The 25657-nt window shown below is 40.4% G+C and overlaps 1 protein-coding gene and 1 long non-coding RNA gene across 8 annotated transcripts in view; both read right to left on the bottom strand.

Moving 5' to 3' along the window:
• Positions 1–21614, bottom strand: part of shisa6b (shisa family member 6b) — a 101947-nt gene extending 80333 nt beyond the window's left edge. For all 7 annotated transcript variants that reach the window (XM_058060976.2, XM_058060977.2, XM_058060979.2 and 4 more), the window contains exons 1-3: positions 21530–21614; positions 20452–21288; positions 11717–11877 (exon numbers count right to left, since the gene is read on the bottom strand). In XM_058060976.2, the coding sequence (XP_057916959.2) occupies positions 11717–11877; positions 20452–20972 (682 nt within the window). In that variant the 5' untranslated portion in view covers positions 20973–21288; positions 21530–21614. The remainder of the gene's footprint in view (positions 1–11716; positions 11878–20451; positions 21289–21529) is intronic.
• Positions 21615–24911: 3297 nt separating this feature from the next.
• LOC144896138 (uncharacterized) overlaps positions 24912–25657 on the bottom strand; it is a 61902-nt gene continuing 61156 nt past the window's right edge. The window contains exon 3 of the long non-coding RNA XR_013626413.1: positions 24912–24939. This is a non-coding gene — a long non-coding RNA (uncharacterized LOC144896138). The remainder of the gene's footprint in view (positions 24940–25657) is intronic.

Raw genomic sequence — 25657 nt, 5'->3', positions numbered from 1 at the left:
TTGCTGATATAGTTCATCTTCAAACAGCTAAAATAATGCATAAGGCTAAAAATAACCAATTAGCTAAAAATGCCATCCAATACTTCTCTACAAGAGAGGAGAAATATGATCTCAGGGAAGAAGTACATTTGAAACACTTCTATGCTAGGACTACGTTAAAAAGCCATAGCATTTCAGTATGTGGAATCAAACTATGGAATGGATTGAGTAAGGACCTCAAACAATGCACAACGATGAGCCAATTCAAGAAACAATACAAGCAGTTGATGTTTGCTAAATACAAGGATGAAGAGTCTTGAACCAGTCATGATGTGCTATATATATCACTATATTGACACTTACTATGGTACCCATTATGTCATTGGATGCTCATATCACCTCCTACTTCGGTACGGGACAAAAAATAATAAATTAAAAAATTAAAATTAAAATTAAAATTAAAATTAAAATTAAAATTAAAATTAAAATTAAAATTAAAATTAAAATTAAAATTAAAAAAAATAAATGAAAAATTTAATTGCATTAGGAAAGCAGGAAGTGAACAAATGTATCAGTTACTGATTGTAAAAGTACCAGATGGAGGGGTAGGATTTAATAAGCTTTGCTTCTTCCTACTCCTTTTGGACATGTGGAACTGTGAACTGATTATGGGATGCACTCAATTGTAATCTGATGCATGTTCAAATGAAATAAAACCATTACCATTACCATTAATTACCAATTTGATTGTATTCACACAGTCAATGTCAACACCCCACACACCAGCACACATTGAACCAACTTCTTCCCACCACAATTTGCATGTAATGCCTTCTTTTCTTGTCTTGCTAACATGCCAATCTTTCACATTTGTCACTTCAGTCATTGGTAGGCCACACCATGGCCCACTGCGACATTCCTTGAACGTGATAGACACTTCAAAAGGAATGCCCCTATGCTGCTGTCCACGTTCTCTTATTAAGGTGAGGCGGCGTGGTGAGCCTGCAGGCAAGAGGCTACGCACCATGAATTCAATGTCCTTGCTACAAAGGAGAATTTCACCTCAACAATGTGCCATGAAATTGAGCATGCAGCGGATGAAGTGGTCACTCTCAGGTTTCATATGGTAATGCTTTTTAATCAGAATTCCACACAGGACACCCTTCGCTCTGTATTACATTTGAGATACGAACAAAAATGTATCATTATATCATTTTCTTTATAAACACAGCAGACTGGGTGCTGCGTGACTGCCATTGAAGGGAGGTGATACCCGACTACAAGGTCGATTAAGCTGGAATGCAGTCTTTCCCTCTTTTATCATTTTATTAGGGGGACGGCCATATAAGGTCAAGTTAATTTGATTAAAATTGTATTTTCTATGTAGGACCAGATGACAACAAAAGTGTGGGTGTTACCTTACAAAAAGATCATAAATAGCAACCAGAAGTGTCACAAGAACGGCATGGGGGGCTATTTGTGGCCTATGGCTGATTTTTTACTGGCCCATGTCAAATTCTAAACATATAAATATAAATAAATATATTGTGTATTAAAGTGTATTAAAAAAGCAACAACAAAAATGGAAAAATCTGCAGTCATATTGCAAGAATAGAATAAAATACAAGAAAAAATTGTAAAATTAAGAAAAAAGTCATAATTTAACGTGAATAAGATGAGCAAGTAATGAGAAAATTTCTGTCATGTTCCACAAGACAAGTCCGACTCGGTTTTCTTTTTTTTACTGACATTTCCTTCTTATTGTGCTTATCTTATTTTGGTATGTCCATTTCCTGTTTTGCACAATTTTGACTTTTCTTGACCTTGTTCTGAGGCCAGCTCTGCCTTGTTAAAAATCAGCAGCTTTCTTAAGTGATTACTAGTAGTGTTTTCAGTAGGGAGTTTGTGTCGTTTTGTACTTCTACTTACTTTGGACTCTTGTATTTTTATATTATTGTGTCATAATTAGTCATAATTAGGGATGTCATTATAAAAATGTGATATCGGTCGACATCAGTATCAGGTTTTTTTCCCAGTCATAAAAATCGATATTAAAAAATGCTGCATACAACACCTACAGTGAAGAAAATAAGTATTTGAACACCCTGCTATTTTGCTATTTCTCCCACTTAGAAATCATGGAGGGGTCTGAAATTTTCATCGTAGGTGCATGTCCACTGTGAGAGAGATAAACTAAAAAGAAAAATCCAGAAATCACAATGCATGATTTTTTAACAATTTATTTGTGTGATACAGCTGCCAATAAGTATTTGAACACCTGTGTATCATCTAGAATTCTGACCCTGAAAGACCTGTTAGTCTGCCCATTAGAAGTCCACCTGCACTCCATGTATCATCCTGAATCAGATGCACCTGTTTGAGGTCGTTAGCTGCATAAAGACACCTGTCCACCCCATACAATCAGTAAGACTTTAACTTGTAACATGGCGAAGACCAAAGAGCTGTCCAAAGACACCAGAGACAAAATTGTACACCTCCACAAGGCTGGAAAGGGCTACGGAGCAATTACCAAGCAGCTTGGTGAAAAAAGGTCCACTGTTGGAGCTATCATTAGAAAATGGAAGAAGCTAAACATGACGGTCAATCTCAATCGGAGTGGAGCCCCATGCAAGATATCACCTCGTGGGGTCTCAATGATTCTAAGAAAGGTGAGGAATCAGCCCAGAACTACACGACAGGACTTGGTCAATGACCTGAAAAGAGCTGGGACCACCGTTTCCAAGGTTACTGTAGGTAATACACTAAGACGTCATGATGTGAAATCATGCATGGCACGAAAGGTTCCCCTGCTTAAACCAGCACATGTCAAGGCCCGTCTTAAGTTTGCATATGACCATTTGGATGATACAGAGGAGTCATGGGAGAAAGTTTTATGGTCAGATGAGACCAAAATAGAACTTTTTGGTCATAATTCCAATAAGCGTGTTTGGAGGAAGAAGAATGAAGAGTACAATCCGAAGAACACCATCCCTACTGTGAAGCATGGGGGTGGTAGCATCATGCTTTGGGGGTGTTTTTCTGCACATGGGACAGGACGAGTGCACTGCATTAAAGAGAGGATGACTGGGGCCGTGTATTGTGAGATTTTGGGGAACAACCTCCTTCCCTCTGTCAGAGCATTGAAGATGGGTCGTGGCTGGGTCTTCCAACACGACAACGACCCGAAGCACACAGCCAGGAAAACCAAGGAGTGGCTCCGTAAGAAGCATATCAAGGTTCTAGCATGGCCCAGCCAGTCTCCAGACCTGAACCCAATCGAAAATCTTTGGAGGGAGCTCAAACTCCGTGTTTCTCAGCGACAGCCCAGAAACCTGACTGATCTAGAGAAGATCTGTGTGGAGGAGTGGGCCAAGATCCCTCCTGCAGTGTGTGCAAACCTGGTGAAAAACTACAGGAAACGTTTGACCTCTGTAATAGCAAACAAAGGCTACTGTACCAAATATTAACATTCATTTTCTCAGGTGTTCAAATACTTATTTGCAGCTGTATCACACAAATAAATTGTTAAAAAATCATGCATTGTGATTTCTGGATTTTTCTTTTTAGTTTATCTCTCTCACAGTGGACATGCACCTACGATGAAAATTTCAGACCCCTCCATGATTTCTAAGTGGGAGAAATAGCAAAATATCAGGGTGTTCAAATACTTATTTTCTTCACTGTATGTGTTCATTCCACTGCAGGATATATGTCATGATGTGCTATATATATATCACTATATTGACAGTTACTATGGTACCGAATATGTCATTGGATGCTCATATCACCTCGTACTTCGGTACGTGACAAAAATAAAATAAAATAAATAAATAGAATTTTTTTTTCATTTCAAAAATTTAAAAAAAGACTTAAACTATATTAAGAAAGCAGGAAGTGAACAAATGTAACAGTTACTGATTGTAAAAGTACCAGATGGAGGGGTAGGATTTAATAAGCTTTGCTTCTTCCTACTCCTTTTGGACATGTGGAACTGTGAACTGATTATGGGATGCACTCAATTGTAATTGCATGTTCAAATGAAATTAAACCATTACCATTACCATATGTCAAATTACACTTATCGGTATCGGCTGATATCCATATTGGAAATTGAGAGTTGGACAAATATATATACTATATATATATATACTGTAACTTCTTAGCATGTCTATGTGTGATGTTTTAACACAAAATATCGAAGTGGCAAAGTTGCATCCTTTTACTGTGGCAGAGAGATCACAGTACGGTTGGCTATGCTATATGTGTGCTAAGATGGGTATGCTTTCCATGGAATATTCATTTTAGCAGATCTGCTGCAGTGGACGCAGACCATAGTGCATCTTTTGGAGATAGATGACATCGAGATGTTAGCTTTGTGTTTGCAGTCTTCCCACACGGAAGCCCATCCTGCTTGTGTCTTTCAACAAAGCTAAAGCAGTAAGTACTGTACATGCACACTCAGCAGGCCAAAGGTCTAGCTGTATAATACGGCCAATAATGACATTGAAGAAGGGAAATACGTCGGTGGTGGAATCACCGATGCTGAGGATTAACACAGGTGCACTCAAAAGGAAGCTTCTATTAAAAGTGTTGATGCAGTCAGCATAGAAATGTTGTTTTTAACATGGGAGAGGAAGTGGGAGTAGCTGATGTCACAGGTTTAAGATGCACGCAGTATTAACTGCAGGGCGGCTGCAGCCAAGGGGGAGGTGTTTAAGAGCCTGTGTGATATGGTAATTGCGTCTGACTGAGGAGGCGATATTCTCACCCACGTCTGTTGTTTTGTCCCTGCACCATTATAAAATGTACCGGGTTTCATCAAATCAACATGATCAAGAGGTGTAACTGTCAGGAAAAGACAATATATAATGTTTTATGTCCATTATTCCATTTGATTTGACAAATATTAGTGAAGATTATGCACTGACATACAAATTTTTGCTACAACACACATTAATGTCACACAGACTTGCTATGATTATCTGCTCAAGGCTCCAGGCCTCCAGAAGAAGTCCTTCACAAGCTCAAACACAACAGCATTGGACTTCCGGGCATTTAAAGACAGATTTAACCTCTTGTTTTAGATTAGCCGTCTCCTCGCATATGCACATTCTATATAGCAATATATTTTTTCTCCTCACTCTTTATTAGACAGGAGCCAACCATGAGCAAGCACATCAACCCATGGAAAATTGCAGGAAGTCATTACTCAAGTCTCCTTAGCTAAAGGTCTGTAAAAAATTACATGTTAACAGTGGTAACTAATTAATTTCATTGATTACGTAAAAAGCTGTCGAGTGGTTAGCGCGCAGACCTCACAGCTAGGAGACCAATGTTCAATCCCACCTTCGGCGATCTCTGTGTGGAGTTTGAATATTCTCCACAGTTTTCTCCTGGTACTCCAGTTTCCTCACAAACACCGCAAAAATGGCTAATAACATGTGTGTGTGTAAATAAACAGGAAGATAAAGAAAAACATGAAACATATTCTTATGGCTGCACGGTGGTCGAGCTATATTGCTATGGCTAAATAAAATTAGCCATTATTAGCCATTATTATTCCCTATTCCCTTTATTTTTGTCATTCTTGTCGCAGTTTGACTGACTCTGTTTTTGCAAAGCAGCTTAATGCGACTCTTTGTTTTTTTTTCCGTTCTTAATTCCTGATACTTTCACCGCCTGCAAACTATGTATTTCGTCTCTTTGCATATGAAGAAATAAAGCAAATGAGAGAAAAAGAAGTAAATCATTGCCTGTGGAATATGGTGAATAAATGAATGCAGAGAGTGCGCTACTCAGAGATGCGATTATTGTTTATTTTAACTGAAGGCGTAGTCCTGTGAAGGTGTCTGCTTCTCATTTTCAAGGACTAGTCCTTGTTGTGGCTGCAGGGTGTGTTGTGTTTACACTCACATCTAGAAAAGGTCCCCCCCCAAAGATGTAGCAAGGCTACCAATGGGGGAAAAAAAAGCAATGCTCACAGCGATGAGATCATATTATGCTGTCTGCACAGTTTTTGCTTCTGGCACGGGTTTTAAAAACATTATGTTGTTCCAAAGACACAGCGCTTTTTTGCAGCGCGCCAAGGGTACAATGCCTTCCACAAGGGCCACAATGTGAAAACAAGGCACCATATGTTTAAACTAGACTCAAACACAACTCTGGGCTTTGGAATACACACTATGTGTCACTACTAGAGGTGTATGCCGTAATTACGTAATCATGGTTCGGTACATACCTGAGGCCTTGTCCACACGGTAACGTTTATTTTTTTTTTTACGGGTTAAAAAAAGTTGCATCCTCACTGTGATGGATCATAGTTGAATCCAGACGTAAAGAGATAATGGGGTGAAAACAACGTAATACACAAAGTGCACCGACACGGAACCATGTGACACTTCAAAACACACAATATATAATAATTCCAAGCAAAGAATTTCCATTTCAATTTCCAACTAACTGCATATAGAATCAAAGAGCAATGTAAAGACCTCTACAGGTTTGGAGACTGAATGGAAGACTCACTCACTCACTCATACACCCCAGACTGGTCGCCAGCCAATCACAGGGCACATATAGACAAACAACCATTCACACTCACATTCATACCTATGGACAATTTGGAGTCGCTAATTAACCTAGCATGTTTTTGGAATGTCGGAGGAAACCGGAGTACCCGAAGAAAACCCACGCATGCACGGGGAGAACATGCAAACTCCACACAGAGATGTCGGAGGGTGGAATTGAACCCTGGTCTCCTCGCTGTGAGGTCTGCGCGCTAACCACTCGACCGCCATGTCGCCCGCTAGCTTCATTGGTGACACTAAATTGTCTGTAGGTATGAATGTTGTTTGTTTATATGTGCCCTGCCATTGACTGGCCGCCAGTCCAGGGTGTACCCCGCCTCTCCCCCAAAGACCTTAGGCCCTAGATAGGTCCCAGCATACCCCTGCGATCCTAATGAGGATAAGTGGCATAGAAAATGGATGAATGGATACTGTATACACTGTGGCAGACAACTGACAGGCAGCAATGTGGCACAAAGGGGCCAAGTTTAATGACATGTGAGACAAACCCCACCTATATTGAAAATATGCACCACGTTCTGCATTTCTGTCCTATCCAGCAGTACGGGATTTTGTGATGGGAACTTACTTATCCACGCACTTAAATGTGACAAACCTCTCACAATGATTTGGTAGAAACTCACACGAAAAGTTAAGCAAAATATTGTATTCACAGGTTTGCTTTTTTTTTCCATCATGGCTCAAACCCCCCGCGGAGACACACCACTCTCCACAAACAAGGCACACATAATTAGCGTCAGGTCTTATTGTCCTCTACTTTAGCAGCTGGAAAAAATAATAACGCGCAAGTCGGGGGTACCACCAGGAAAAAAAAACGGTGCGATCGGATAAGGTGTAAGGGAGATACGGCACTTATAATTTTCAACCAGGAGGGGGCGACACGGTGCCAAGGTGGATATGCAGTCACGTCCCGTCTGAAGCCCCGACCCGCCAGAAAAAATGTCAGGATGATCGGACTGTGCGGATGATACTTATAGGAAATAGGAGATAGGAAAAGCAGGAAGTGAACAAATTTTAAAAAATATATCGATTTTTCGTAATTAATTCTGATTTTATTCATTTATTATTAGTAGTTATTCACGTTTTATTTAAACAATTAATCAATTAAAAAACACAAAAAAACCTGTATTATGGAAAGCAGGAAGTGAACAAATTTTAAAAAAATATATAGATTTTCAAGGCACTTTACATCATTAATTCTGATTTTATTCATTTATTATTAGTAGTTATTCACGTTTTATTTAAACAATTAATCAATTTAAAAAAAAACAACAAAAAAAATGGAAAGCAGGAAGTGAACAAATGTAACAGTTACTGATTGTAAAAGTACCAGATGGAGGGCTAGGATTCAATAAGCTTTGCTTCTTCCTACTCCTTTTGGACATGTGGAACTGTGAACTGATTATGGGATGCACTCAATTGTAATCTGATGCATGTTCAAATGAACTAAAACCATTACCATTACCATTACCATTACCATTACCATTACCATTACCATTACCATTACCATTACCATTACATTACCATTACCATTACCATTACCATTACCATTACCATTACCATTACCATTTTTTCTGCAGCACTGTCTGTTTTTGGTTTTCGCTATTTGTTCCTATTGCCTTAAAACTATGTGTGTGCGACTGCGTCCGGGTACAAAATCTAGCGGGGCCATCACACTAGCTCTACCAAATGCTTTGATTGTATACTTTCTTCACAATTACTAATCCCCTTACATTTTTTTTAATATCGGGGTTAAGTCACACACTGTGAGAAACTGGTTCACCCAGTGTGTGACTGCGAGGTCGTCACTTCCACCCTGTCAGACACTGTAGGGCTGCGTTACCTCACCACACTGTAATTATCTGCTGTTGCAGACTCCCTTTCCCTTTGCCACGCTCTCGCCTTCACGCTCTCCTGCTCAAATTTGATGATTGCAGGATGTTAACATTGGAGGATTATGCAGCTGAAAGGTTAGCATTGTGGGCGGGCTTTGGAGAAAAAAAGGCACAAAATAATGTAGAAATTTGCAGGCAAACATGACCGTAAACTTGTGGGTGCTTGTGAAGGCTTTAGTACAGGGTTGTCCATACTCGTTCCCTCCCAAAGGATGCCAAATTTACCTTGAGCAGGTAAACAAAGTATACACATACACAAAAGACGCCAATACTGTAGTTTTCACAGTTTTCATGTACAGTACATTATATTGACAAATAAGTAAGCTTGATTATTATTTTCTGCATGAAGAGTGTTTAATCTTGAACATTCATTCATTCATTTTCTACCGCTTATCCTCACAAGGGTCACGGGGGGTGCTGGAGCCTATCCCAGCTGTCTACCCTGGACTGGTTGCAAGCCAATCACAGGGCTAATTTTGAACATTTCATTGCCATCACGAGTGGACAAAAAATTGAAGTTCCAAATCAACTCAATCAGCTGCACGGTGGTGGAGCGGTTAGCACACAGGCCTCACAGCTAGGAGACCAGGGTTCAAATCCACCATCAGCCATCTCTGTGTGGAGTTTGCATGTTCTCCCCGTGCATGCGTGGGTTTTCTCCGGGTACTCCAGTTTCCTCCCACATTCCAAAAACATGCTAGGTTAATTGGCCACTCCAAATTGTCCATAGGTATGAATGTGAGTGTGAATGGTTGTTTGTCTATATGTGCCCTGTGATTGACTGGCCACCAGGGTGTGCCGAAGACAGCTGGGATAGGCTCCAGCACGCCTGCGACTCTTGTGAGGATAAGCGGTAGAAAATGAATGAATGAATGTTGTGAAACTTCATCACAATGTGACCATGAAAAATTCACGTTTGACCCGGAATTACTATTCAATTATTTAAGATGAAAATGTCTATGTTTTTTAAGAGTCTAGGCTTTGGGTTACATGTCTGAGGGGGTATTTTTGAGACTAGGTAAATAAAGTAAACATTCTGAGCCAATAACTCTGACTTACATAAAGGGTTAATGAATTTAAAAGACTGACATTGCTGTGATACGCCACATAAAACCCCTGCTGTTGATCTAAATTGCAAAATCCATCCACTTCATCAAGATGAGCACAGAGCTAAAGCAAAGCGGGCAAGGCTGAGAAAATATGACGACAGTTATATGGAGTCGGGTTTTATTGAGAACAAAGACGGAAAGGCCGAAACAAATCATGTGTCTTCAGGTGCTTGAAAACTAATCCATGAAGCCAAGGCTTAATTAACACTCTTACAATGTTCACTTTTCTGCCTGTAATTCTAGTCACGGGCAGCGTGTAATAATAATATTGTCATCATAATGTGAAATTTGAACCAATTTAGTATGATTTAAACTGGTGTTCAAATAAAGGGGGTTCATTTGGACAGTTGCGGTCTTGTGTTTTACCATTTGGAACTTGAAAATGAGGATTTGTTGAAGTTATTATCCATGAATCTTTTAAAAAAAAGATTAAAGACGCACCTTTTTAATCAGGCTTTTAACTAATATTTTTAAACTTTTCTTATGTTTTATCTTTTTAGTCCTATTTTATGCTACAGTAAAGTCTCGTTATATCGATATCGGTTATAACGAATTACTGCTTATTACGATACTATTTTCATTTCCCGGCAAATTTCTAGTTTTTAATGATATAATTAGTTCTGTTAGTACGATACCCGGTTATTATGATAATCCGGTTAACACGATGCCCTTTTCATCTCCCGCCAGCCAATTTGGTCTGCTTATATCGATACAAAAGCAGCTTAAATCAATCTTTGCTTAAGGATTTCAATACCAAAAAAGAACACGGCGAACGGCTGCTTCCAGTCAACTTTATTTTTCACACTTCCACCACCAGAGCACAGCACACACACCGATTCCCGCACTTCCTGGTTCACAGGTCATGCTCAACCCGCCCCACATAGCTGGCCAAACACATGCCTGCAACAGAAGAACCAACTGCGTTCGTGGTTTCTCTCGTGTGTATAGAATCTATACACAGGAGAGAAACCACAAACGCCAGCATGTACATATGAAAAACAGTGATTATTGCAAGCGATAAAAAGATATCTGAATACAACACAATTAAATACATGTATTTGTACGCTTGTGTCTTCGTTGGAATAGGTGTGTATGCTATGTCAGTTGGTTCTTCTCTTGCAGGCATGTGTTTGGCCAGCTATGTGGGGCGGGTTGAGCATGACCTGTGAACCAGGAAGTGCGGGAATCGGTGTGTGTGCTGCGCTCTGGTGGTGGAAGTGTGAAAAATAAAGTTGACTGGAAGCAGCCGTTCGCCGTGTTCTTTTTTGGTATTGAAATCCTTAAGCAAAGATTGATTTAAGCTGCTCGACATTGTTCTATACTATAGAACAATGTCGAGTGCATTATTGCCCACTTTTAATGCAGTTTGGCGCAGGATCGGATATATCGACAGTCCGGTTATATCGATATTTTTCCCGACTCCCGACAATATCAATATAACAAGACTTTACTGTATTAGTCTTCAGCTTTTAACTCCAGTGTTTTGTTTTTATCTTGTTAGTCCTATTTTATGCTCTTAGTCTTCAGCTTCTAACTCCAGTGTTTCCTCAGGGGGGGTCCTCCACACTGGGGGCTGTTCGGGTTTGCTGAGGGGGTGCCATCCTTGGGTCCCTTCAACACGGCCGGCTGGGGGTTCCTCCCTTTAATGTGGGGGTCCGCCCGTCTATCGGAGTCGGGGGGGCCCGGGTGCTGGTCCTCCGATGGCACGGCCTGCAGCTCCTCCCAGTGTGGACGGCCCCAAAGGTGGCGTTTCCTTGATCCTCAGTGCCATGCCATGTCTTCCTACTGTGTGTGATTGTGTGCTTGTGTGTGTGTGCATGTGTGTGGGTCTAGTATGGAGGGTGGGAAGGAGGGGCTTTCTTTTGTTTCATTGTTTTTCCTTTTAATTCTGGAAATTGTTTTAATTCTGTAAAACACTTTGTGTTGCATTTCTTTGCAGGAAAAGTGCTATACAAATAAAGTTGATTTGATTTGATTTGAAATGAAAGGTATCAAGTATTTAGGTTGAAATGTCTGAAACCTAAATATGTTTATAACTATGGCATCTCATACAAATGTCACATTTGTATTATGATGAATCATTAAAGGTTCATGATAAGAAGCTCAGCTTTAGAGTATCGGAGAGAAGAGAAAGGAGAACTCTTACCGTGATTGGATTTGGAAGTGTGAATGGGAGTGTAGTGGTTCTTGGATGAGGTTCTGACCGGTGTGTTGTCTTTGGGCGAGCCGTTCATCGCTGCAAAGTTCTCACAGTCATATTGGGAAATGGGTATCGGCCCTTGTTGCCTCAAGATGTCTGCAAGTGCTCTGAAAATATATAAATCCAAATGTTATTTCACTCTCGGCAATCTTTCTACGTGCAGACTCGAAGATGAAGCACATCTGTTTTTCTGCTTGCAGAATAGAAGCTAATTGTTAAGACAGTGTTGTGCTATTACGGGCAATTCAGGGCTTCTCTGTTTGATGTTTTTTTTTTTTTGAAAGCCCAGGAAGATGATGAATGGGAAACAACATTAAGATGTGTGAGTATCTTGTCTAATTAGGGTGGATTTGAATGTTTTTCAGACCGCACCAGGTGCACATGACACTCTCAAGAGGGAGTGAGGATGAGAGGCAGGGACAACCGCAATGAAAGAAAGTTCAAAAACTGTTTGTTTGTTTTTTTTTCCTGGCATTTACTGTAAAAAGGAAATCAATGTGAAATCAGTGTGCCCAGGAAGGAAATTCCGATGATGTTTAAAAGGACCAAAATACTGAAAATTATTGTAAATAATTTCAGTTTGTATTTATTTAGAGGGGCTAGTATGTGACAGGAAAAGCAAGAAATTTAATGATGGCCTAGCCCTCTAGCCTAGTACACTGAAATACGTCCATGTTTGGTTACAGCAGAAAGGACACATACCAGGAAATACTAATAGACAGTGTGGACATTGAAAGCGTGAACAAAAATAAATTTCTGGGGATCCCAATAGATGAAAATATGAGCTGGAAACCTCATATTACAAATATACAACATAAGGTGGCCAGAAATATTTCAATATTGAACAAAGCAAAATTTGTTCTCAATCAGAAATCACTCCACACTCTTTATTGCTCTCTGGTTCTACCATATCTTACTTATTGTGTGGAAATATGGGCTAATAACTATAAAAGCAATCTTCACACGCTAAAAGTACTGCAAAAAAAGGTCAGTAAGGATAATTCATAATGCCGCCTACAGAGAACATACTAACTCCTTATTTCTAAAATCACAAATACTTCAACTTATCTGATATAGTTCATCTTCAAACAGCTAAAATAATGCATAAGGCTAAAAATAACCAATTAGCTAAAAATGTCATCCAATACTTCTCTACAAGAGAGGAGAAATATGATCTCAGGGAAGAAGTACATTTGAAACACTTCTATGCTAGGACTACGTTAAAAAGCCATAGCATTTCAGTATGTGGAATCAAACTATGGAATGGATTGAGTAAGGACCTCAAACAATGCACAACGATGAGCCAATTCAAGAAACAATACAAGCAGTTGATGTTTGCTAAATACAAGGATGAAGAGTCTTGATGTGCTATATATATCACTATATTGACACTTACTATGGTACCCATTATGGCATTGGATGCTCATATTACCTCATACCTTGGTACGAGGTACATTATTTAAAAAAAAAACTTAAACTGTATTATGGAAAGCAGGAAGTGAACAAATGTAACAGTTACTGATTGTAAAAGTACCAGATGGAGGGGTAGGATTTAATAAGCTTTGCGTCTTCCTACTCCTTTTGGACATGTGGAACTGTGAACTGATTATGGGATGCACTCAATTGTAATCTGATGCATGTTAAAATGAAATAAAACCATTACCATTACCATCATGATTGTACCTGTTACTACATGCTTACAACATGTATACGAAACATGGAGGTGTTTTAATTGCGATCTTTATAGGCGACATAGGTGTGTTTTTAAATCTTTAGGATACACAGAAAAAAGAAAAACGTGTGTTCATGTCTGCGGGGGGGGTCCTAGCACACCTGCTTATAATTACCCCCTTGCCAGATCGTCCCTCATGCAACCCTTTGCTGCACGTTCCCCTTACCCGGCCTCGTGTATGAACTCTCACTACCCTGCTGTCTGGCACATTGTCCTGCGTTGCGAGTACCTGCCCCTAGGAAGTCTCCACGGTGATTTTCTGTTCTTACTTTGTCCTGCCCTGCCCGCTAACCTTTTGTTAGCTGTGCTTTTCTTTGCTTTAGTCACGTTTTGTCTGTCTGTCTTCCGCAACAGTGTTTTTGGTTGTTGTGTTTTTTTCCCCTCTGTGTTAGTTGATGATGTTATTTTTTTTTACATTTTCCATCTGTGAGGACACCCTTTATTATAATAAATATTTTTTGTGTTTCATCTCGTGCCTCTGCCTTTTTGGGTTCCAGACCGGCACACACCTAGTTCTTGACATGATGGGCAAAACTCCTCCCAAAAAGTGAAGTTTTTCTTTGACATGCAAACAGCGGTGCTAAACCATGGTAAGACTCCCACTAAAACATACTCGAACCAAATCATTTTTTTACATAAGAAATCATGTAAATCCAATGAAAAAAAAATGTTTTAATAGTTTCCAATTATAGTTTTACATGCATAAAACAATATAAGATGCATATAGATGACACATGAAAGGGAAACTAGCATTTAGTGTCTCTTTTACTTTGACTGCAGACGTGATTGTTGACAAAAACGGTGATGTGGAAGCAAGACCTTCTTTATTAACGTGCCCAGCATAACTGTATTCGTTAGCAAAGAACTACAGAGTCAGCTACGGATGACATCTTCTGCTTGCTCTCAACAAAAATGGTCACATCTTTTCCCTCCTTATCATCCGTTCTTTGTTTCTCACGTTACGCTTTGCCCTGTCGCGTACCTTTAAGAGCCTCTCGCCGCATTGCTGTCCAAATCTAAATCATGGAATTGAACAACTGATCTCACCACACAATCTCTGCGGCACGGCTTTTAACAGGAACCAAAAAGGGGGAGTACATCACCCCAATTCTGGCCTCCCTACATTGGTTGCCTTGATTTTAAGATTTTATTGTTTGTTTTTAAGGCGTTGAATGAGCTGGCCCCCAAATACATCTCGGACCTCATCCAAATTTACTCTCCAGCGCGGTCACTGAGGTCCGAGGGCCAGCTCCAACATGTGGTGCCTAAGACGAGACTTAAGACCAGGGGGGACCGAGCCTTTTCTGTGGTTGGCCCCAAACTATGGAACTATGGAACCAAGTAAAAAAGGTCCCCCCAACATGGAAAGCTTTAAGTCTTGTCTTAAAACCCACTTTTATTCTCTGGCTTTTAACTCGGAGTGAGTCGTATGGTCCTCTGTGTCTTTTTATTGTAATTGTTTTTATTTACTTTTATTGCTTTGTTTCTTGTTTTTAATATTTTAATATCCATTCATTCATTTTCTACCGCTTTTTCCTCACGAGGGTCGCGGGGGTTGCTGGAGCCTATCCCAGCTGTCTTTGGGCGAGAGGTACACCCTGGACTGGTCGCCAGCCAATCACAGGGCACATATAGACAAACAACCATTCACACTCACATTCATACCTATGGACAATTTGGAGTCGCCAATTAACCTAGCATGTTTTTGGAATGTGGGAGGAAACCGGAGTACCCGGAGAAAAACAAACTCCACACAGAGAAGGCCGAGGGTGGAATTGAACCCTGGTCTCCTAGCTGTGAGGTCTGCGCGCTAACCACTAGACCGCCCATCTTCGAAACAGTGATATTTATTTATTGTTTTAACTGCAATTGTGCATATTTTTTTGGGAACACCCTGGACTGGTCGCCAGCCAATCACAGGGCACATATAGACAAACAACCATTCACACTCACATTCATACCTATGGACAATTTGGAGTCACCTAGCATGTTTTTGGAATGTGGGAGGAAACCGGAGTACCCGGAGAAAACCCACGCATGCACGGGGAGAACATGCAAACTCCACACAGAGATGGCCGAGGGTGGGAATTGAACCCTCGTCTCCTAGCTGTGAGGTCTGCGCGCTAACCACTAGACCGCCGTGCCGCCCATATTTTTATATCTATTTTACAATTTTAGTTCTTAAATGATCTTTTAGTTTTGGATTATTCATTCATTCATTTTCTACCGCTTTTTCCTCACAAAGCTGTCTTCGGGCGAGAGGCGGGGTACACCCTGGACTGGTGGCCAGCCAATCACAGGGCACATATAGACAAACAACCATTCACACTCACATTCATACCTATGGACAATTTGGAGTAGTAGTTTTGGATTATTACTTTTTAATTTTACTAGTCTGTGCAGCACTTTGGAAACTCTGTTTGGAGATGTACCCCAATGTGCCCATCAGCTGCCCGTCATGATTGAGAAACCAGGATGGACAAACAGAGTAGCTGACAACTTAAAAAAATCAAATTTGCATTTTGACCTACATTTGGTCATTGCCAGCAATCTCCAGGACATCGCTTGGTGAGATGCTCGCCTGTTAATTGTTGGCTCTGTCTGTGGTCCGTACACAGCCGTCTCCGTGGAAATTGCTGTATTACCACAACGACATCCTGCGGACTGAGGCATCAAGATTGTGCGCTAGATGGGGTGACTTCCCCAGGCCTCCACAGGACTCTCACACACATTTACCACATCTACCCCCTCCACCATAATCGCAATGGGCCGCTAATACCATTTGGATAAAAATACATTAAGAACACAGAATTTAATTGAATTGTAATATCTGACAGCCAATGAAAACATTACAATTGTTAACTGGCTTTTCAATGAGCTTCAATGGCAAAATGGGCATTCAGTAATGAGGTGGCTTTGTGCGTTGAGGTAGTCACATGACTGTCATATGACATTTTGGGACTTCATGAGTTCAAGTCAAGCACAAAGCTGTAGCGAGCACATTTTAGGACATTTAAAGTCCGCTGTGATCCAATGTTCATTGGTGCATACTCTACATGTCACGTGACCTTGATACAACCTCAACATTAACACTATGAATTATTTACAGTCTTAAGATTGCTCGAGTCTTGAATAATGCATTAAAACACGTCAATCTTAAGGAAATAATGTGTGTCAGCATTTGTTTCCAGATGTGCTTATGGTCTGCAACCCACTCATGGACGATAATTCTCCCAGGACGACACTAAGAGCATCAAATGTGGTCGCTACGTAACCCATTTATACAACCAACAGTGTTTAAGCACACACAATATGTAATGGTAATGGTAATGGTAATGGTAAAGGTAATGGTAATGGTAATGGTAATGGTAATGGTAATGGTAATGGTAATGGTTTTATTTCATTTGAACATGCATCAGATTACAATTGAGTTCATCCCATAATCAGTTCACAGTTCCACATGTCCAAAAGGAGTAGGAAGAAGCAAAGCTTATTAAATCCTACCCCTCCATCTGGTACTTTTACAATCAGTAACTGTTACATTTGTTCACTTCCTGCTTTCCATCATACAGTTTAAGGGTTTTTTGGGTTGTTTTTGTTTTTTTTAATAATGTGAGGTGATATGATCATCCAATGACATAATGGGTACCATAGTAAGTGTCAATATAGTGATATATATAGCACATCATGACTGGTTCAAGACTCTTGATCCTTGTATTTAGCAAACATCAACTGCTTGTATTGTTTCTTGAATTGGCTCATCGTTGTGCATTGTTTGAGGTCCTTACTCAATCCATTCCATAGTTTGATTCCACATACTGAAATGCTATGGCTTTTTAACGTAGTCCTAGCATAGAAGTGTTTCAAATGTACTTCTTCCCTGAGATCATATTTGTCCTCTCTTGTAGAGAAGTATTGGATGACATTTTTAGCTAATTGGTTATTTTTAGCCTTATGCATTATTTTAGCTGTTTGAAGATGAACTATATCAGCAAGTTGAAGTATTTGTGATTTTAGAAATAAGGAGTTAGTATGTTCTCTGTAGGCGGCATTATGAATTATCCTTACTGACCTTTTTTGCAGTACATTTAGCGAGAAAAGATTGCTTTTATAGTTATTACCCCATATTACCACACAATAAGTAAGATATAGTAGAACCAGAGAGCAATAAAGAGTGTGGAGTGATTTCTGATTGAGAACAAATTTTGCTTTGTTCAATACTGAAATATTTCTGTCCATCTTATATTTTCATCGATTGTGATCACCAGAAATTTCACCCTTTCAATGTCCACACCGTCTATTTGTATTTCCTGGTACGTGTCCTTTCTGCTGTAACCAAACATGGACATATGAGGGCTAGGCCATCATTACATTCCTTGCCTTTCCTGTCACGTACTAGCCCCCCTAAATAAATACAAACTGAAATTATTTACAATAAAATATACAGTAGAACCTTGGTTTCTTCCAGAAGGTCTGACTCTTACCAAAACAAAACTGAATACATTTTCCCCATACGGTATAATGTAAATCCAATTAATCTGTTCCAGATAGCCAAAAAGGTTAACACCAGGGGTGTCATGAGACACGCAACTCATGAGATGAGATGATGCATGAGATTGGATTCACAAGAAAGAGACAAGATTGTGTCCCCTTGCCACATCGTGTTTTTGGGAACAATCACGTCTTCAATTCATTTATGTCCATTTTTCCCGTTCATTCCTCCTTTATATGCTTTTAGAATTGATGTATGCATGTAAAGCGGAGGTGTGAATGTGTTTTGTGTTAACATTTCATCATCGACAGACAACGATGCTGACTTGCAGTTCCGGATGCCATTTTGTAACTCGGCAAGCTAGCTTCTAGGTTGATTTGTGATAAAGTACATTAAAAATACAGAGGAAGTCAATGTATTAACACGATAAGACATGGCGGCATTTGGCATGCTAATAGGAGAATGTCCGTATATGTTACAATGCACCGGTTTAGAAATAGTATGCTGCGTCTTAACAACTACATGTTTGCACATTTATGCACTCATTGATGTCTGATCCGCTTACCTTTGTCTTTTTATGTAAGTGCAATATTTTATCTGGATTTTTGGGAAAACTCTGAACTGCAGTATAAGCCAAATGCACACACACACCTTCAAGAAAGGTTTGCATAATGAGCTTCTTTTCACTCTGCAATTATTTCTGGCATCTTCCAGGAGGGAACATCTGATAGTAGAATCTGATGTGAAAGGTCCGCGTCATTCGGTTTTTGGATCAAACGTTCCATTTCTACACTAATTTCATCACCCCGGCCACAAAACCACAGCAAACCACTTTGATATGAACTTATCAAATATGTTTAATTAGAACAGCATTGTGAGGGTCATTTGCAACCCACAGCTAATTTGACGTAATAATGTATAAATAGTTATTTGGATTTTCATAAGCACAAAAAGCTGTTGTCTTTACAAACAAATTATGCTTATTCTCAATTTGAATTGACACTGCTGAAGATAGTCTTAGATAATCTGGACCGATTTGTAAGTCAGCACCCTTCTCTCTGTTCTCCATGTACTTAGACTACTTGTCTAAAGTCTCAGTTTCCCTCCTTTACTCCGTTCCCCCCTTTTTTCTTTTCAGTCAATGCCTGACTTCTTAGTTCTCATTTGGAGGGTCAACTTTCTCTCTACTCCAGCTCGTTGGAGAATCTTTTCCCTGGTCACTTTGCATCCGGCATTGCATCACAGAGCGTTTTCAAATATTCCCACTTGCTTTTGCAGCAGAGCAATCATAATAAGGCTCAATATGATGCACCATAACAAATGCAATAAACATATTATTATGACCCCATAAGAAGTAATTGATGTTAAAGGCTTTTCAGTTTTTTATGATGGAAATTAATGTCATATATGTTTTTTGGTGCATTAAATGTACTTTGAATTGAAACAAAACAAACCTATTTATTCATTCATTCATTTTCTACCGCTTTTTCCTCACAAGGGTTGCAGGGGTGCTGGAGCCTATCCCAGCTGTCTTTGGGCGAGAGGCGGGGTACACCCTGGACTGGTGGCCGGCCAATCACGGGGCACATATAGACAAACAACCATTCACACTCACATTCATACCTATGGACAATTTGGAGTCGCCAATTAACCTAGCATGTTTTTTTGGAATGTGGGAGGAAACCGGAGTACCCGGAGAAAAACAAACTCCACATAGAGATGGCCGAGGGTGGAATTGAACCCTGGTCTCCTAGCTGTGAGGTCTGCGCGCTAACCACTAGACCGCCCATCTTCGAAACAGTGACATTTATTTATTGTTTTAACTGCAATTGTGCATATTTTTTTATGAATTTATTGAGGAAATATGGGAAGAACAATTGGATTTGAATTTTTTGACACTCTATTAAAGTGTGAGAATTCATTCATTCATTTTCTACCACTTTTTCCTCACGAGGGTCGCAGGGGTGCTGGAGCCTATCCCAGCTGTCTTTGGGCGAGAGGCGGGGTACACCCTGGACTGGTTGCCAGCCAATCACAGGTCACATATAGACAAACAACCATTCACACTCACATTCATACGTATGGACAATTTGGAGTCGCCAATTAACCTAGCATGTTTTTTTTGGAATGTGGGAGGAAACCGGAGTACCCGGAGAAAAACGGGGAGAACATGCAAACTCCACACAGAGATGGCCGAGGGTGGAATTGAACCCTGGTCTCCTAGCTGTGAGGTCTGCGTGATAACCACTAGACCAGCTTTGAAACAGTGACATTTATTTATTGTTTTAACTGCAATTGTGCATATTTTTCTATGAATTTATTGAGGAAATATGGGAAGAACAATTGGATTTGAATTTTTTGACACCCTATTAAAGTGTGAGAATTGTTAAATGGATTTAAAATGCCATTTTGGATAGTCAGATATTTCCTTTGGGATTGAATGAGTTCATCACTTACCTGTGTATGTTCATTTCTTGTGGAGGTTCTGTTGCTTTGTCGTAGGCAACTTTGGCCAACACTCCCATGACGATAATGAAGGCGATGATCCCACAAGTGATGTAGACGGCTGTGTTGGTCTGGTCCACGTACGTCTCCTCGGTGGGGATCGGTGACGGGGCGGCCGTCTGCACCCACACGGGCGACTGGTAGTTCTTACACGCTTTTTGATCCAGTCTGTCCTTTTTGTACTCGCAGCAGAAGCGCAGGTAACAAGTCCCGCAGCAGTAGCGGTGATCCGTGTTGTTGCATTCGAACATTTTGTCATACTGGCCGCTTACGTCGTAGTAACCAAGGCAGGTGTCGTGGTTGCTGACGGGCACAGGCACAGGGGTCTTTGGCTGCAGTGCCACAGTGGGCGCCGCTGTGACTTTAGGAGCCTTCCTGTGCGTCTGTTTGGCTTTTTTACCACCCGTTGCCGCGCTCGATACGCTCAGTGGGTCCAGATAGACGAGCAGTAACAGAAGATGTCTTATCCCCATGGTGGACGCTACGAGTCACGGGTTAGCGCTGTTGTCGACTCTGATGAAGCTTCTTTAGAGGGTTCAGTCTTGAAGAAGTTTCTCCATTGAGTCTTCTCCTCCTCGCTTGGTCCTGGGTGCTGCCTTCATTGCTCAGTGGGAGTCTGTGTCCGCTGTCATTGCTCATGTACGCTGCAGCGGTTGGCGTGGAGTGGAAGGGACAACCGCATATCCAAGAGCGGGAGTTGACAAGATGGAAGTCCCGGCTGATGGAGCTTTTTCCGGGGCTTGGCGCTGTCCAAGGTACCGAAGAAGGGGAGCTCAAGTCAAAGTTTGACTGAAAACAACATAAGCAGAGCTTGTTTGGTTTTTAATCGATGTCACGTATTAATCCATACATACATTCTAAATACATTTGTTGTTGGGTTGTTGATGTTTTTGGGGTGGAATGAGGTGTAAATCAAACACAATGACTTTTCACGTAATACAATTAATTGTCAAATATGTTTTAATCATGTCATATAAATTCAGAAAATGTACACAATACAGATGATGGAAATGTAGACAAACCAGCCTACCTGTGCTAAAAGCCCCGCCTGGGGGGTCCTTCCCAGTCTGGTTCTTCTCTGTAAAGCGGACGAGCAGCGTTGTGAGGCAGAATCCTCTTTCTCTCCACTTCTTCCCTCTTTCTCCCTCCCCCCTATTCTCTTACATCACGTAGTTGCTGGCGTCAGAACTCAGTCAAGTATTGGCAAATTGCACACAACCCACCTCCTTGTGCAACACCGCCCCAGCATCCCTCCTATGTTATTTGCATTGGTACTTGGCATGCAATGGCCATTTTTCATTTATGCATGTCATTGTTTATGTTCAAACGATCCCAAACCAGGAACACAAACAAACAAATGCAATAGAAAATGCTGCAATCACATAACAAAAACAAGTGCAAAAGACACACAACCCCAAACAACACATGACAGAAATACTGGCAGTTCTGAACTAAACTGAACTGAACACCTGAGAGATATGTATCTTTAAGGATACAGCTACATTGCAGTTGGAACATTGCGTCCTCACTGATGCTGTTTTGTGGTTGAATATGCTCTACTAATAGTAAAAATACATTCATATTTAACCAAATTATACATATTCTTGGCCTAAATTAAACATTGTCAAGAATTAAAACGGCTAATTGACTGAAACAAGTGCAAAAGACACAACTCTAAACAACACATGACAGAAATACTGGCTGTTCTGAACTAAACGGAAGTTAGCCAGGTTGCTAGGGGCGCCATACCTGAGAGATATGCATCTTTAAGGATACAGCCATATTGCAGTTGGAACATTGCGTCCTCAGTGATGCTGTTATGTGGTTGAATATGCTCGACTTATAGTAAAAATACATTCATATTTAACCAAATTATACATATTCTTGGCCTAAATTAAACATTGTCAAGAATTAAAACGGCTAATTGACTGAAAACACAAACACAAAGCACTAATAAGAATATTAAGTGTAATACGGTATCTCTGCACCTTTAAAAGGCGGAGCCTGAGAAGTGACGTGTGATGTTCACTTGTTAGCCGAGTGGCAGCAGGCTAGCAGTAGTGTAGTAGGTTCCGGAAGATAGCAGCAATCCCAAAATGGTTAAGAGTGATCTGGAAGATCAGACGGATGCAGCAGCAGCAGGTTCAGGCCGGCCACACCAGAGTCAGGAGGGGAATGGCAATGCCCAAGACGGCCGTCCCATGTCAGAACAGATGGAACAAGTGGGTGGCATTCACAAATTCCACTTTTTAGTGAATAAAGTAATAAAACCCATTACAAAATTACTAAAATCAGACAAACATTGGAGACAAAAAGGACATGCTGCCATATTGGTTATTCCTAGCCACTGTATATTACTATTTCAACTTCATTCATTCATTCATTCATTTTCTACCGCTTATCCTCACGAGGGTCACGGGGGCCTATCACAGCTGTCTTCCGGCAAGAGGCGGGGTACACCCTGGTTGCCAGCCAATCACAGGGCAGTATTTCTAATTGTCGTTTGAAAATATCTTTGTTTATCTATCGATGCCTGCACCGTATAGCGCCAGGCAAAACAATGCAATATTCTTCCACTAGATGGCAGAAGGTACATAATTAACCCGTGTATCCACCTGTTTGCATTCATCTATATCCTTAATCTGTATCCTGTATTTACTGACACATTATACAATGTCCGCTGTTTTATTAATTTATTAATTTATCTGTTATTTCAATTAATTTTATTTATTTTACTAATGTTCTTTTGAACACTTTTTTCTTTTTAATCTTTATTTGTTTTCCTTGTCTGTCTTATATGTGCCCTGTGATTGGCTGGCGACCAGTCCAGGGTGACCCTTGTGAGGAAAAGCGGTAGAAAATGAATGAATGAATGAATGAATGTTTTTCTCGTCCATCACTGCATGAGTTAGCCACAGTATCGATTGTTACACAGAAAGTAGTAGTCTTTTCTCTCCCTCTCACTAAAGGGTGACATTTAACCACATTAAGTCAACAAGCTTAATGACTAAATGTAAATATTATTGAATTGAATGTCAACATGATGTGAATGAATTATCAGTAATTAGGATTAGGATAAGTAGGATTAATAAACTGCTTCTGTTTAACTGCTGTTAAATTGTACAGATGTAAGTTAACCACAGTAATAGAGCTCAAATGAAGACAAGAATTGTGGAATGGTTCATTTATTACCAAAGGGAATGTCACAGAAAATATGGACATTTTGGGGGAATGTGTCAATAGATATTGATTGTCCCGAATGAGTGAACCATTTTGATGTTGGCCCCCAATGAGAATAACAAATAATTAATAATAATAATAATAAAGTGTGAATAACACAAGTGTATGTTATGTGTTATGTTCAATTGATTAAAAATGTATTATGATTAATCACATTTTAATCCCTACTTAATCATTCATTCATTCATTTTCTACCGTTTATCCTCACAAGGGTCGCGGGGGTGCTGGAGCCTATCCCAGCTGTCTTCGGGCGAGAGGCGGGATACTTGTGGGTCCAGCCAAAATGGCTTCTTATTGGAGGGCAGCAGGGTGTGCGGGGACTGCTGGGGTCCTGGGCACTAGGTGGGTGCACTCAGGGGCTAGGGGGGTCGGGGCCAGGTGGGTTGGCTGGCGGGGTTGGTTGTGTGCTTCGGCAATGTCCTGGGGTTTTTCCTGGGGTGTCCGATGTCCCCATTCTTCTTTTGTTGTTTTGTCTTATGTAAGATTCTGTGATTATATGTGTGGAAAAAATTGAAAAAATTCGAAAGAATTGGTAACTGCTCTGGTGTGGAGAAGGGGTAGGATTTAATAAGCTTTGTTTCTTCCTGCTCCTTTTCAGACATGTGTAGTAATGAGGTGTTGTGTGTATATACATATATATATATATATATTAATTCATTCATTTTCTACCACTTTTTCCTCACAAGGGTCGCGGGGGGTGCTGGAGCCTATCCCAGCTGTCTTGGGGCAAGAGGCGGGGTACACCCTGGATTGGTCGCCAGCCAATCACAGGGCACATATAGACAAACAACCATTCACACTCACATTCATACCTATGGACAATTTGGAGTCGCCAATTAACCTAGCATGTTTTTGGAACATGCTTATATATATAAATAGATATTGTAAGTGTATTGTTTAAGTGTATTGTAGTGTATATGTGAGAAACATAGTATGCATGTCTGAAATAAATTAAGAAAGAAAAAAATTTGACCTTGAAGATTTGGCTTGTGGAACATGTCATAAAAGAACTCCTCGAGGGAATTTTGCATGTGAGAAAGTAAGAAGCAGACAAAGAAATCCAACATGTCATACCTTGGCAGATGTAATGGCACACCTTGACTGGCTGGGAGGATCGCAGCAGTAGTCAGTGTTTCTCTTGCAGCAATCAACACTTTGAGTAGGCAAACACTCTCGGGGTGTCTTGCTGTCAGCAGTCACCTGACGGGTGTGGAAGATGCAGGTTGAGACCTTCAGTTGTGGTTAGCCACCATGTGAGAGCGGGCAATGTGATGGGAATGTATTTCCACAAGAAGGATGGAATTACGTCACAAAATCTCACAAGACTAAAACATGACAATGTTTCATGACACACAGAGTTAAAAGTGTATTTTGTTCATATAGTCATATGCAGACTCATAAGTTGAGGCTTTAATGCAGTCAGACAAAAGGATTATGCAGGGACATGACTCCAATGCCCTTCCGAAACCACAAACATGGTTTCCTGCTTGGAGCAGTTTGCCCACTCTAAACATGACATACCCACCACCCGTGCATGGCTCATGGCCTTCTTACATTGTTTCATACGTTGTGTTTGTGCTGTTTTCTAGGAAATGAGTGTCTGTCAAAAGTCTGAAAAAAAAATAATTGTGAAAAGAGAATCACATAATTACACGTAAATATTTGATAATAAGTAATTTATTAATTACAAAAACAACATAACACAGTTTGAATATGAGCATGAGTAAATTTCAGTCACTTCACAAATATAATTTGTTCAGATCAAAATTATAAAAAAAAACATTGACTTAAAAAAAAGTAAACTCCATGTTTTTCATTCATTCATTTTCTACCGCTTTTCCTCACAAGGGTCGCGGGGGTGCTGGAGCCTATCCCAGCTGTCTTCGGGCGAGAGGCGGGGTACACCCTGGACTGGTGG

The sequence above is a fragment of the Doryrhamphus excisus genome, linkage group LG2, assembly GCF_037039965.1.
Source record: "Doryrhamphus excisus strain RoL-2023G ecotype Guam linkage group LG2, RoL_Dexc_Guam_v1.1, whole genome shotgun sequence".
Taxonomy (NCBI): Eukaryota; Metazoa; Chordata; class Actinopteri; order Syngnathiformes; family Syngnathidae; genus Doryrhamphus; species Doryrhamphus excisus.
This window is presented reverse-complemented; position numbering and strand designations above follow the sequence as displayed.